We start from the raw sequence: 13,794 nt of genomic DNA, 5'->3' as shown, positions 1-13,794 counted from the left end.
GGGGGCAGGTGACCACACCCACCTTTCAGACGGAAAGTAAAGTAGCATATGGGGTGCGGTTGGCCCAGGCAGGGACTGGCAGCAGGGAAGCTTGGTAAGAGGAAGTTATCACAGAAGGAAGAGGAAGAACGAGAGCGGAACTGAAGTGGGGGGCAGGGGGCCAGGAGGGGCCAGGCAGGACCTACAGGACCGCCCCTGATGGCCTGTGGGAGTGAAGGAAAGGATGGGGTGCCACGTGAGGCCAGGTTACCCGAAGAAAAGGGGTTGGAGGCCACTCACTGGGAGGGAAGGCGGGCAAGCGCAGAGGCAGGCCTGGGGAATGAGAAGACTGGTGGCTCAGGCTGGAAACGTGGGAGCCGTGGACACACAGATGGAAACCGGAGACATCCAAGAGGCAGCTTCCCGCAGAAGGTCAGCGGAAGCCGGCGGGGTCGCCTTCTCTGGCTCTCCCCGCTGAAAGTCTAAGCAGCCCCTGGTTTCATCTGGGGCTCTTCCCAGCCTCCCCAGCACTGTTAACGTTGTCCCCAGCCCAGCTGCTGTGCCCCGGGACGGAAGCTGGGTCACACCCAACGCTTGGCTCTCCTGCCGGTCCTTTAGCCGAGGGTCATTTCATTCCATAGGAAATACCCCAGCATAGGGCTCCGTGGTTCCACAGGACATGTGTTCTTGTCAGAGACCCACGGCATCGTTCGTCTGGACCATGTCCGTAACTCGCCTCTCCTCCTCCACCCACGCACTGGTTTCCACCAACTGAAACATCCTCAGCAGGGAACCAACACAGAGCCCCATGCGCTGAGCCCAGGCCAACCCGCCTCCCCGGCTCTGTCCTCCACTGCGTCCCTCTACCCTGGTTGTGACCTCAGCACTCCCACCCCTCGGTGACTCGGATGCCTTGGGAGCCCCGTGTGTTCTCCAAAGCGCAGTAAATGCCTCCCGGCCCTTCTCGGCTCCGGGCTCCTCCTTCTAGGTCCTTCCCTGCCCCTCCGAGGATCAGAGAGGGGGGTCGCCGCTCCCACTCTGCTCACTGGACCGAGCTGGAGCCTGTGGTCAGAAGCCCCCGCGTTTGCTGGGAGATGGTCCGGGAGGAGGTCCCGAGCAGGCCGAGGCCTCTGCGTGGGTTCGGACAAGGTTACGGGCTGACCCCAGACATGGAGACTTCTGCCTCTTTACAGACACTAAAGAAGATTTCGAACTTTCCTTCACAGGGTGAGATCCTACGTTTAAGAACACTCAACAGTTGGAAAACCTCCTCCCTTCTCTCTTCCCTGCCTTGGCCCCTCCATGTGTCCTGGAGAGCCTGCCTCCGTGGCCATGACCCCCTGCCGGGTACCCTCGTTTCCCCGGACCCATCTGGAAGCAAGTCCATGGTCCCTCATACCCAGGCACGGCAAATCCACGCCTCCCGTCCCGGGTCTCCGCTGCTAGCCGCCTGTGACGGTCTAACCAACGTCAGGTGTAGTTACGACCTGGGCCATCACGCCCCGCCGAGGAGCGTGGACGCTTTGGATGGATCAGAGCTGGGACGCTGGCTCCCTGGAGCCCGACCGGCGCCCTCTGCAGGCCGCACAGCCACACACGCTCGCTCCTAGGCAGCCAAAGCCCGCTCCAGAGCTGACCCCATCCTGCCAACGGCAACATTTCCAAGGGGCAATCGGGTAAGATTTTTTCCAACTATAACATACACTTTCCTCGATTTCACCCATAAACCTCTCCACACCGAAGTCCTGCGCCTTCAACACAGGGAAATGGACTGCGACGGTTCCTGAGTATTTTAGGGCAACCCCCCCCCCCAACTGCCGAAAGCCATGAACTCCCATGAGCTCCCCCGCCAAAGAGAGAAGAGAGTCTGTATTACCTGGTTGAGTAAATATTTCACTTGTAACATATAAAGAAAGGTTGCCTGCGAGAGAACAAGAGACGAAGGTTAACGTTTTGGCCTTGCCACGCAGGCGTGAGCTGGGAGCCACCACTCGGCTGCCCCCGGCTCCCACACGGAGCCACGGAGCCACGCCATGACAGGAGGGGACGGGGGTGGCAGCCAGGGTGTCTGGGCCCGGGGTGTTCCAAACATCTCTCGTGGATGCGCACAATCCAAGTGACCCTAGGGTCTGGGAGACTGGTCCCCGTGAGTGCCTGACACTTCTTCTGGGGGTCGCAGGCTGTCAAGGAGACCCCTGGGCAAACTCTAGGGGAGGAACCCCTCTCATGTAGACGAGACAACAGTCCTATTTGGTGAACAGTTAAAGAATATTAAGCATTAAAGATTTCAGGATAAGTTCAAGGCCACACGGGCGCCTGGGTGGCTCAGCTGGTTAAATCCTCTGCCTTTGGCTCAGGTCATGATCTCAGGGTCCTGGGATCGAGCACCACATCGGGCTCTCTGCTCAGTGGGGAGCCTGCTTCTCCCTCTGCTTCTGCCTCCCCCCTCCTCTCTATTTCTCTGTCTCTCATGAGTAAACAGAAAATCTTTAAAAAGTGAAAAATAAGAAGTAAAATAAAATGTAAGTTAAAATGAGGCCATTAGGTGGGCCCCAGGGCTGCCCCTGCTCAGGGGGACACCTGTGAGAAGAGGCAGCAAGAAGGAGGCCGTCTGCAAGCCACAGAGAGAGGCCTCGGAGAACACCAACCCGGCCACACCTTGACTTTGGACTTGCCCGCTTCCATCGAGAAAAATCGATGTCTGTTGTTAGAGCCAGCCAGCCAGTCTGTGTTCTGTCTTATGACCGCCCAGGCAAACCAAAGACAGCCTCATCGCCCAGCTGAATAAAAGGAATTCTGACTGTCACAGACCACGCGTTTTTGTGTCCAACAAGATCGCACACTGAGGGGTCTGTGTGACCATGCACCGTGAGGGAAACAAACCTAGAAGTTCAGAGGCAGGCCCCGAGGGCTCAACACAGGGAAGAATTTACCACCACATCAAAAAAAAAAAAAAAAAAAAGTCTGAACTCCTTTCCATGGATGATTCCGGAAGGTCCCTCCGGCTCTAAGAGTTCAGGACAGGGCCCCCTTGGACTTGCTTTGACCCAGGTGTTTCTTGAAGGACAGACGTCCATGCGTTCCAGGGGCATAATTAATGCTTCTTGAAGGAGCCAAAGTCACGTGTGCAAATCCCCTAGGACTGGCCAGACTGACCCAACACACTGAGCTCCCAGGTGTCCCAGCTGCCTGCCCCCAGTGAACCTCAAGAAGGGGGCCTTGTACCCCTCAGACTTACAGGAAGAGCTGGAATGAAGGTCATGACGTAGTCCTGGGTAAGCCTGTATGATGAAAGAGAAAAAAGTGGCAGGGGTCTCCATTCCAAGGCCAGGGTGGGGAGGCTCAGCTAACTAACAACCCCTTTCCCATTCTTGGCTCTTTCCGAATTAATGGGCTTACCGTGCTAGCACGAATGTGGAAATGGACACACAGACCTTATCAACTTAGACCCCAGATAACGTCTCTTGGTTCTTCCAAATCTCTAAGCCTCGGAGAGGGTTTTTCAAACTCAGCACTTTGGCCAGAGAATTCTCTATTGTGCTTCGAAAGAGGTTTTGTGTTCTCTCTGGCTTCTCCCCATACCAGTTCTGACAACCAGAAGTACCTCCCAACATTGCCAAACGTCCCCAGGTTCACAGCCACTGGTCGAGGACAAGGACTTATTTGAACTAAACCAGCAGACCTCAACCTTGGCAGCAGATGAGAATCCTCTAGGGGAACTCCGGAAGACCCTGGAGCTCACACCGGCCCCCCAGGCCCGTTAAAACAGAATGCTAAGAAGGGGAGGAGGAACAGGTATGGGGGGGGTGCAGACACCCAGGTGACTTGCATTATCAGCCAAGGTCAAGAACCACAAACTACGATATCAAGTGGAGAATGTCTGCAAAGTCTTGTTTCACTCCCAACTTTTTACCCTGAAGTCAACTCAAGTAAGGACCAGTGTAGACCTTGGGTGCCAGGTGTGGACAGCACCACGGCCTGCCAGAAGCCAGCTAGGGGAATCCCTGGACCTCCCCCTCTCAGTGTGTGGCCTTTGTAATTGCCAGAGGCCAAACCAGGACAGGTCATTCTTCTGCCCAGAGGGACCCAACCCCACCGCGGCGCGGGCCCGCCTGACCTGGACACGGCCGGGTCCTGCTGGAAGAGCAGCAGGATCTGCTGGGTGTTGAGGAAGAGCGCCCAGCAGGGGAAGCAGCAGAGAAGGAGCACCAGCGTCCCCCTTTGCAGGATGACCCCCATGTGCTTCAGGTTCTGGCTCCCGTACGTCTAGGGGCGCAGTCAAAACAAACCCGTTAGCAGAGGAAGGGCACCCCCACAGCCCTGGCCCCGCAAAGGCCTGCAGTTGCGATCCATAAAGATGGTCCTAAGACTTTGCCACACTCCTTACGGTTTCGTGGTTCTCAGACTTGGCTGCCCATTGGAATCACCTGGAGGGCCTTCCGAAAACCCCGATGCCACGGTCCACCAAGGACAAGTCAGGATTTAACAGCTGCAAGGTGGGGCCGCAGAGAGCAGTCGTTCTAGAAAGCTCCTGGTGAGATCCTAATGACCTGTTGGTCAGCTGGAAACCTCTTAGAGATGCGGTATCCTGCTGTCCGACCCCCAAGCTCAGAGCAGAAACTCTGAGCTTCCATGGGCTTCAAGAAGCCAAACTGTGCACGTCTCTCCCAGGGCCATGTTCAGTGATGTCTGTGTGGCAGCCTGAGACCGGCTCCAGACAAAGTAGCTCCTTCTGCCACCGCAACGAGCAAACCATGCAGGTCAGGACATTTCCCTCCCCCCCCCCCCCAAGACCTGGACATTCAACATTTACCAGCAGGGCACTGGTGGGAGGCCCCCGGCCTGTTTTAACAAGCCCCCCCCCAACTCCCAGGTAGCTCAGGTGGGCACTTAAGTTCGAGAAGCGTGGGACAGTGTCAAACTCAGCAATGTGGAAAGTACTGGGACTTGTACAAAGTGTCTCCTACGCGGCGAAAAGGATAATAAATACGGCTTCCCAAGCCCGCAAGGCACCTGGCCGCATTTCCAAGAAAGCAGGCAGTGGAAAGCGGAATGGAGGGCTTGCTGTCCGGGGATCCCTCCCTCTGCGCAGGAAACCCTCCCTTCCTGCCAGTGGGGCCCTCCCACCTCGTGTCCAGGGTCACTTGTGGGGTCACCTGCGGCTTCCATTTACCTGGGACATGAGGGTGTCGCAAGCAGAAGATAAGCCAAAGCCCACGGAGACACCAGCGACATTGATAACCTGGAAAGAAACGAAGACGGCCATTCAGAATGAAAGGGAGGCAGGAAGGCGATTTCTCTGTCCGCCTGGATCAGAGGCTGCTGTGTGCCTCCGGCAACCCTCCCAAGTCAGCCCGCCCAGGCCTGTCCCTCCCCCCGGAGCCCTTGCACAAATCCGCTGGGCCCACTAAAGGATGGGCACAAGTTTGGAGAGAGAAGACAAAGTCTCAGCCAGAGGTTATTACCAAGTCCTTTCCTTCTGTAAGTCCTGGGCATTTTGATCCCCAGTTTGGGGTTCCTCCCAATTTTAGGTGTGAACACCAGGGTTTCCCCTTCCAGTTCTGTATCGTGGAGATGGAAGTGGGGACGGGAGCCAGAGCTCCACAGATTACAAATTCACTGATCTGAGAGAATGAATAACGGCCCTCCAGAGATGTCCGGTCTTAACCCCCAGATCCTGGGAAAATGTGAGGTTACATGGCAAAGGAGAATTAGAGTTGCAAACGGAAAAAAGGGGACAGCCCAGTCAACACCTTGTTTTTAGCCCAGCGAAGCCCATTTGAGGCATCTGACCTCCAGAACCGCAAGATAATGAACTGTGCTGGTTTAAGCCATTAAAGGATGGGAAGCAGCAAGAGGAAACCCATAAGGACAGCTTTCAGAAAGGCATGTTAGGAAGTCCCATACATACTGCGATCGCGAGGGTGACTGCGTCCAGCTCCAGCTTCCCCAGGTGGCCACAGAACACCGAGCTTATGAAACTGATCAGAAACACCATCAACTGCGCCAAGAACTTGGAAGAGACAGAAAAGGAGCCGCAGGTGAGTCCCAACCATCACAGCGGGAAAAGGGCATGAGGTCCCGGCAGGGAGCTCCCCCACAATCAACTCTAGTCAGAAATAAAGAAACGGGGTGCCCGGGTGTGCAGTTGGTTAAGCGTCCAGTTCTTGGTTTCGGCTCTGGTTGTGATCTCAGGGTCCTGAGATCGAGTCCCGAGTCAGGCTCTGTGCTTAGTACAGAGTCTGCTCGAGATTCTCACTCTCCCTCTGTCCCTCCCACTAGTGCTCGCTCGCTCTCAGGTAAATAAATAAATCTTAAAAAAAAAAAAATAGGGACTCCTGGGTAGCTCAGTGGGTTAAAGCCTCTGCCTTCGGCTCAGGTCATGATCCCAGAGTCCTGGGATCGAGCCCCACATCAGGCTCTCTATTCGGCAGGGAGCCTGCTCCCCCCACCCCCGCCTGCCTCTCTGCCTACTTGTGACCTCTGTCTGTCAAATAAATAAATAAAACCTTTTAAAAAATGAGGTTCTTCAACCAGAAAATCAGTGGGTTCTGGAAATCGTGGGGTGAGAATCCCCCAATCTGCCAAGCACCTTTAATTCCTGACTCCTTCAAGGGAAACAGACGCCTCTGCTCACTAGCCGTTGAGTCCCTGTTCTCGAATCTTGGTTTCAAGCCCTTTGGGTGGGCTCTTGGCCAGCGCACTGTGGTTCCTGTACAGGAGGGGCCCCTGGGGACATTACTCAGCCCACCGATGCCCCGCCCTAGCTCAAGAGACATCCCAGACATCTTCGGGGCAGTGGGATCTGCCTTTCAACACCCCCACGCCCACCGCATCCACACACCCGGTCAAGGACGAGACCCAGCATGGGGCCCGCTGCCGTGCCTGAGGCATTAGACAATTCTGTCCCCCCGCGTCCTCACGGATGGCTGTCTCAGCAACAGCCTGACTGGCAGGAGCTAGCTATAGTCAAATGCACAAGCGAAATCATCAGACTGAGACCGTGCCTCTGTTCCTTCCCTCTGTTCCTGAGGCCCCGCTCGTGTTTTTACCCCGCCAGTATAACCGAAAGTCTTGCCACCTGCAGGCTTTGGAAAGGAGCTCCCCAGGGCCGGATGCCACAGAGGCAATGGCTAGAAGCCTGCCCAGTGTGCTCGCTGTGTAAGCACGGTGCCGGAAGCCCTGGTCTCGCCCCCTCCCATGGATCCTGAAAGCTCACTCCTGGTTATTGAAAGGTCAGCATTGGAAGGAGCTGCAGAGTCATGGGGTACGGCCTCATCGTTGACACAGGAGAAAACCCAGGCAGCCCCACGTCACACAGCTGGTTCATCACGGAGGGACAACTGGGACCCACGTCACTTGACTTGCGGGTCAACATCTCTGGAGCACAAACCGCACGCCAAGCCCTGGGGACGGGGACGGAAGCACGAAGAATGCTGTCGCTCCATTCCTACCTCATGGGACCCACCCTAGAGCAGGGGAAGAGGCTCGACATGGGGTGACGCGGCCAGTTACCCAGGAGATGGGCACTGCAAAGACAGCAGGAGCTCTAAGAGCTCAACCTGGGAGTCAGAGAAGGTTCTGGAAGAAATGAAGCTCCACAGACACCTGAATGGTGAGCAGGCAGGTGAAGGTGGGCTTTCCATCCGGGCAGAACGTTCCGGGCAGAGGAAACGGAGAGCCGGAGGATGTGGGGTCGGAGGCAAGGCCGAGGGGAAGGACCACCGGGAACCACAAAATCTCCTGACAGAAGCCAAACCCCAGAGGACCTCACGAGACCAACAAAGCGGGTGACAAGCTCACACGCACCTCCCCTCCGAAGAGGACTTTGGTGGCTGGCTCCACGTGGAGCATTTAAGGCGGCGAGCTAAAGAGGGGAGAGGGCAGAGGGAGGCTGCCTGGTCCAGGCTTGGAGCATGGATGGCGGAGGGGAGGGGAGGGGAGGGGAGGGGAGGGGAGGACCCCCCAGGCCTCCCCCGCCCACCTGCCCCCGCGCCCATCAGCCTTTGAAATGCCTCGTGTTCTTGGAGACCTTTATCTCCTGAGCCTACATCACCTTGTGCCTGTGACAGGAGCTCGCTTCTGCTGAGCCCTAGTATGTCACCAAGGACTTTCCCCACTGCCTCTAGGATAAAAATCAAGCCATTAGCCTGCATGCCTTGTGTTTAGTCTGGCCCGTCCATCCAGCCACCCCTCGCCCTGCGGGGCCGGCTCTGGTCTTCCTGCCCTGCAGCCCTAGAAGGCTCTCCGGCTCCCTCTCAGGCAGTCCTTTCTGGACACGGATGGAAACAAACTCACTCGGTTTGGACCCAAGCTATTCCACTCCGTTTTCATCCTCAGCAATGCGGCGCTCAGCCCGTGCTTCTGGGCAGAGTGCCGTCCCTCTCTGAGATTATTTTCAGGACTACGACCTAGTCTCGCGATAAAGGTAAAATACTTAAAAAAAAAGGGGGGGGGCACCTGGGTGGCTCAGTGGGTTAAAGCCTCTGCCTTCGGCTCAGGTCATGATCTCGGGGTCCTGGGATCGAGCCCCGCATCGAGCTCTCTGGTCAGCGGGGAGCCTGCTTCCCCTGCCCCCTGCCTGCCTCTCTGCCTACTTGTGATCTCTGTCTGTCAAATAAATAAAATCCTAAAAGAAAAAAAAAAGATAAAACGCTAATGACCAGAAGGAGGCGTGACTGAAATGCCCGAGACTAGGCACTACCAGCTACGTCCCTCTCCCACACAAATACGTTTTCCGCATGACAAATGGAACACGTAGTGACTTGCATTCTAACACGCTCCGCTTTCCCTTGTGTTAGGAATATTCTCTCTACAGGCCTCACCGAAAGCGCGATGGGAGAGGGGTAAGGGAAGTCTGAACACCTGAGCCTGAAGCCTATCTCAGATCCTCAAGGGTCCACGTTCACAGGAGAGGCCTGGAAGGCAGATCGTGAATAGCGGAGACAAAATCGGAGACGGGAAATTCAGACCAGGCATCCCACCTAATTGATGGTAGATCCTTGGAGAGCAGAGTATGGGACACTGAGCACGGGAGAAGAAGGAGGCATCTATCTCCTCCCCCTCCAAGCCCCTCAGGAAATAGAGCGCTCACAGCGGATGGAAACAGAGCTGTAGAAAGACCAAGAGGGGTTCCATATAGAATTCACAAGAAACTAACCAGGTGCCGGAACTCTAGGACGTCACTCGGTAAAGCCATCGCATACAAACCCACACACAAAGGACTGGAAGGAAAATGCATTCCCAAATTATCTCAGTGGCGTCTTCCTTTGGTTGCCTGGGTTTTCTGGTTTCTTTCCTCCAATGACAAATATTAATTACACTCGTAACTAACACAGTCCCATATATCTTTACGCTGTACACGCACAGACATAAAGGACCAAGCATATCAGGCTCATGCCCGTCCTTGGAGACCTAGAAAGTCTCCTGCATCAAGGGGGACCAGGTTACTTCGGGGACCCGTAGAGACAAAGGACTGGTCCCCGGAGACGCAGGGTCTCAGGAAGCTGCCTTGTGGTGTTTGTTGTATTACTACATCAGTCACGATGTTATGGAGAGAACTTTCTCACAGCGGCCCCGTGAGGGAAATCTGGGCACAGATTATGAGCCTCAGTTTATGGATGGAAAAGCACAGGCTAGAAGAGAGTAGGGACAGGGAATTACTCAAGGTCACACAGCTGTTTCCCAACCTTCCTTCTGAGATTAAAGCAGGGAACTGGGCCCCAGGTATAGAGAATGGAGATTCCAAACCATGCATTCTTTGCATTTTGCAAAAGAGCTTCACAAACACGTCTTTGGTGTTTCCTGGCTTTCTCCCTGGCGTTACTCTTGCCTCCTGCACAGCACAGCAGGTATCCCGCGATCCGATCCCACCGACAGCGGCGCCAGCGCGCCGGGAACACGCACCAGCCCACCTTAACCTTCGCGGGTGCGGAATGTCTACGCAGCCGCCCACGACTTAGCCCTTAAAACCACAATGGATTCTTCTGGTCCAATGAAATGACTCACTCCGCTGACTGGAAAACCACCCAAACTGTCAGGAAAACAGGGACGGGATTCTATTTCTTGTGGTTTTTGAAACCCACATAACTTTCAGCTAGATAACGCAGAAAAAAACCTAACCTAATGATGGGAAGAAACCTCAACCCCAAAGAGAACCACATAAAAACATTTTTAAAAAATAAACTCACTAACGGGAGGGGAGTGTGGGGCAGAAGAGGACGCCTCTGGTTTCCTCCTGCAAAGTCTGGGTAACTCTGACGGTTTTGGAGATCTTGATCCAGGACAGACAATTTCACCCCCTTCCTCCCTGCCTCACGGAGGATAATTTAGCTTAATTACTAAACTATTAATGTAGCTTAATTACTAATTACTAAATGGCTAATTTAATTACCCTGTCTTGGGGTAATTTAGCTACCTGAAGTCCCAACTCGGCAGCTAGTTTTCAAACAATGTCAAAGGTTCGGCGAACCTGTTTGCTCCATGGAGTCCGCACCCCGAGAATGCGCCCGGGAGAGCCTGGAGGCGAGCAGGTGCCCGCTCCCTGGGGGCTCCCCACGCCCGGGCGGGTGTGCCAAGTGTGCCAGCCGCGCCCGGCGGTCCGCCCCGGCGAGGGTGCAGAGCGCGGCCCGGGACGCACGCGGAGGCACCAGGACGCGCGCCCGCCGGGCTCTCTCTGGGCACCGCGTCCCCCGGCGCCCGCCCGCCAGCCGCCAGTTCGCTCGCTCCCTCCCCCCACTCCCCGGTCACCCGGGGCCACACGCGCGTCCTGGGTCCCCGACGCCGCCTTACTCACCGCTGGGCCCGCCAGAAGCAGGAGCGCTCGCAGCTCCTCTCGGAAGCCGGACAGCAGCGGGCAGCGCGGCCCGGGGCTCTCGGGGTCGGCCTCCTGGCCTCCCGGCCCGGGGCTCTCGGGGCCGGGCCCCTGACCTCCCGGCCCGGGCCCCTCTACAGCCTCCATGCGCCAGGCGCTCTGCGTTTGGGGAGCGCAGAACGGGCCTGTGAAAGGGCACAGGACCACCTCTGCCTTGTGCGTTTGGGAAGCGCAGAGGCGGCCTCTGGGAGGACGCAGGGCTGCCCCCGCCCCAGTCCCCGCCCCGGGCCGCCTGCCCAGCGTCGCGAGCCCGCCAGCAGCCCAGGGCCCAGCCGCGCGTGCCGCCTGTCCGGCCGCGACCTTGGGCGCTTCCCTTGCATCTCCGCACGAGCGTGGACGCCCGCGGGTGTCGCAGAGGCCCACGGACGCCCGGACCGGGAAGCCGAGGGGTTGCACAAGGTCTGGGACCAGACGGAAAGCGTTCTGGGCGCCTGGAGCCTCCGAGCTTCGGACGCCGCGGCTTGCCCGGGTCTTGGGCCTTGCGCCGAGGGCTTCAGGCTGTGAAACGTGTGGCGAAGAAGGGTCTAGAGTGGTCACTCCGCCCGGGCGGTCGGCCAGGGGCGCGGGCGGGGCGCTCGCCTGCATCGCGGGCTCCTGAGCTTCGGCGGGACTCGCCCCGCGCAGTGCGCTCAGCGCGCGCCTTTTGAGGCCGCGGTTGGGACATGCGTACTCCTCCTCGCCCGCCAACTGCTTGGAAGACTTAGTATCTACTAAAAGAGAGCAACAAGCCCACGTTTCCCAAACAGAACTATGCGGCCTCTGTTTATTTACCCATCGGCCTGAAGTGGGGGAACAGAAGTTTGTGAGCGTTAACAAGCTCGAACTCGGGAGACACCTGCCACCCGGAGAGCAGAGCGACTTGCTTGCCTCCCAGAGCCTCAGTTCCTCCTCTGTAAAACTGGAATGGCCTCTCCGTCGCTGGTTTGGGTGAGGACTCGGAGCTTGTGAAGGTGGACCCCTTGGCTTTCAGCCTGCTACACAGTAACCGCCCAGCGGACATCAGTCCCCGGGACAGGATGACTTCTCTAATAGTCAAAATGCCTTCGGTTGTAAGAAGTGATTCAACTTGGGGCGCCTGGGTGGCTCAGTGGGTTAAAGCCTCTGTCTTCAGCTTGGGTCATGATCCCGGGGTCCTGGGATCGAGCCCCACGTGGGGCTTTCTGCTCAGCAGGGAGCCTGCTTCCCCCTCTCTCTCTGTCTGCCTCTCTGCCTAGTTGTGATCTCTGTCTGTCAAATAAATTAAAAAAAAAAAAAAAGAAGAAGTGATTCAACTTTGGGGGCTCCCATAACCAGAAAGCTTGGATTCGGGGATTTTAAAATAAGATCTTTAGGGTTCTCCCTCCCCCCTTCCGCTCTCCTCATCCTCCCCTCGTTTTTCGATTGTCTCCCCAGTTTCATATTTTTCTCTGTAGGCAACCTTTTTTTGGGGGGGCAGGGTGACCTTCAGCAACACTCACCCCTTTCTTTCCCACCCCCTAAGCCAGGTAATAAGACCCTCCCCTTTCTAGATGGAAACAAACAGACAAAAAAACAGAGAGGAAACTTATGTTTGTAGGTTTCATATGTAGGTTTCTTGCTCACTTTGAAACAATCATCCTGGGTAGGGGAATAGGGTGGAATGTTTGGCTGGAGGGCACCCTGCACTCAGCTCTGTCCCAAAAGGGCTGGGTGCTATTGATGAGGGAAACAAAGGCAAGACAAATGTAGCTTGAATTAAATCTCCATCCAGGGGCGCCTGGGTGGCTCAGTGGATTAAGCTGCTGCCTTCGGCTCAGGTCATGATCTCAGGATCCTGGGATTGAGCCCCGCAGGGAGCCTGTTTCCTCCTCTCTCTCTGCCTGCCTCTCTGCCTACTTGTGATCTCTCTCTCTGTCAAATAAATAAATAAAATCTTTAAAAAAAAAAATCTCCGTCCAGCTTGCATCCCATTGATAAATACCTGAAATTTACAGAGTGTGACCTTCCTCAAGGAATTCATGGCTGCCTTCCTGCCTTAAGGTTTCTGTTTTATTAGAGACTAAAAGTGACTTTATCTTAACAGCAGCTAGCCTTTTAAAATCCCGAAAGCCTTGCTTTCCAATTCCTTAAAAACTTATGCTATTCCTAAGCCCCGCTAATTAAAAAGTATTTTTAACACTTCACAAAACCAGTGCCACTCTTTCTGTCCACGGGTCCTGTCCCCATGCTATAATGCAATCACCTTTTTGCACCAAAAACATCTCAAGAATTCTCTCTTAGCTGTCCACTCACAAACCCAAAGCGTCCGAATGTCACCACTGTGACTGCTAATAGACCCACCAGAATTTCATTAGGGAGTGGAGGAGGAGGCGTGAGTCCCCACCAGACAAAAGTCCTAGGCTGGGCGCTACATCCCAATCATTGCTATTCTTGACTTGAACAGCCTTCTGGAGTTCTGGCCAATGCAGTTAGACATATAACAAATGTAATCTATAAATACTAGGAAAAAGAGGTAAGAGCTTGCAAGGACAATTACATACAATCCAAAGAAAAATGGGAAAGAAAGCTAACAGAGAAGGTAACAAGGTTTAACAAGTTGCTACATGCAAGTTCTTCAACAGAGAATATCAGTCTTTTATTTTTTTTTATTTTTTTTAACATTTTATTTATTTATTTGACACAGACAGAGACCACAAGTAGGCAGAGAGGCAGGCAGAGAGAGAGGGAGGAAGCAGGCTCCCCGCTGAGCAGAGATCCTGATGCGGGGCTCGATCCCACGACCCGGAGATCATGACCTGAGCCGAATGCAGAGGCCTAACCCACTGAGCCACCCAGGTGCCCCGAATATCAGTCTTTTAAACTGGTGATACCATATGTGAAAATATTGGAAGAAGAAATCTCAAAGTAGTAGTACCTTGTGATGTAGAACAGAATCCCCTCCTTAGAGGGGCTATGTACAGTGACTTCCTTCCAAAGAGCGCAGT

At 55.3% G+C, this 13,794-nt stretch overlaps 1 protein-coding gene across 1 annotated transcript in view; it reads right to left on the bottom strand.

The window, feature by feature from the left end:
* SLC47A1 (solute carrier family 47 member 1) overlaps positions 1 to 13,794 on the bottom strand; it is a 54,837-nt gene that overhangs the window by 22,950 nt on the left and 18,093 nt on the right. Inside the window, exons 3-9 of the mRNA XM_045984872.1 lie at positions 11,624 to 11,631; positions 10,775 to 11,562; positions 5,891 to 5,992; positions 5,153 to 5,221; positions 4,097 to 4,245; positions 3,218 to 3,260; positions 1,856 to 1,900 (exon numbers count right to left, since the gene is read on the bottom strand). Coding sequence (XP_045840828.1) covers positions 1,856 to 1,900; positions 3,218 to 3,260; positions 4,097 to 4,245; positions 5,153 to 5,221; positions 5,891 to 5,992; positions 10,775 to 11,562; positions 11,624 to 11,631 — 1,204 coding nt within the window. The remainder of the gene's footprint in view (positions 1 to 1,855; positions 1,901 to 3,217; positions 3,261 to 4,096; positions 4,246 to 5,152; positions 5,222 to 5,890; positions 5,993 to 10,774; positions 11,563 to 11,623; positions 11,632 to 13,794) is intronic.

The sequence above is a fragment of the Meles meles genome, chromosome 18 (genome assembly GCF_922984935.1).
Source record: "Meles meles chromosome 18, mMelMel3.1 paternal haplotype, whole genome shotgun sequence".
NCBI lineage: Eukaryota > Metazoa > Chordata > Mammalia > Carnivora > Mustelidae > Meles > Meles meles.
Note: the sequence above shows the minus strand (reverse complement) of the source record. Positions and strands in the feature narration are given on the sequence as shown.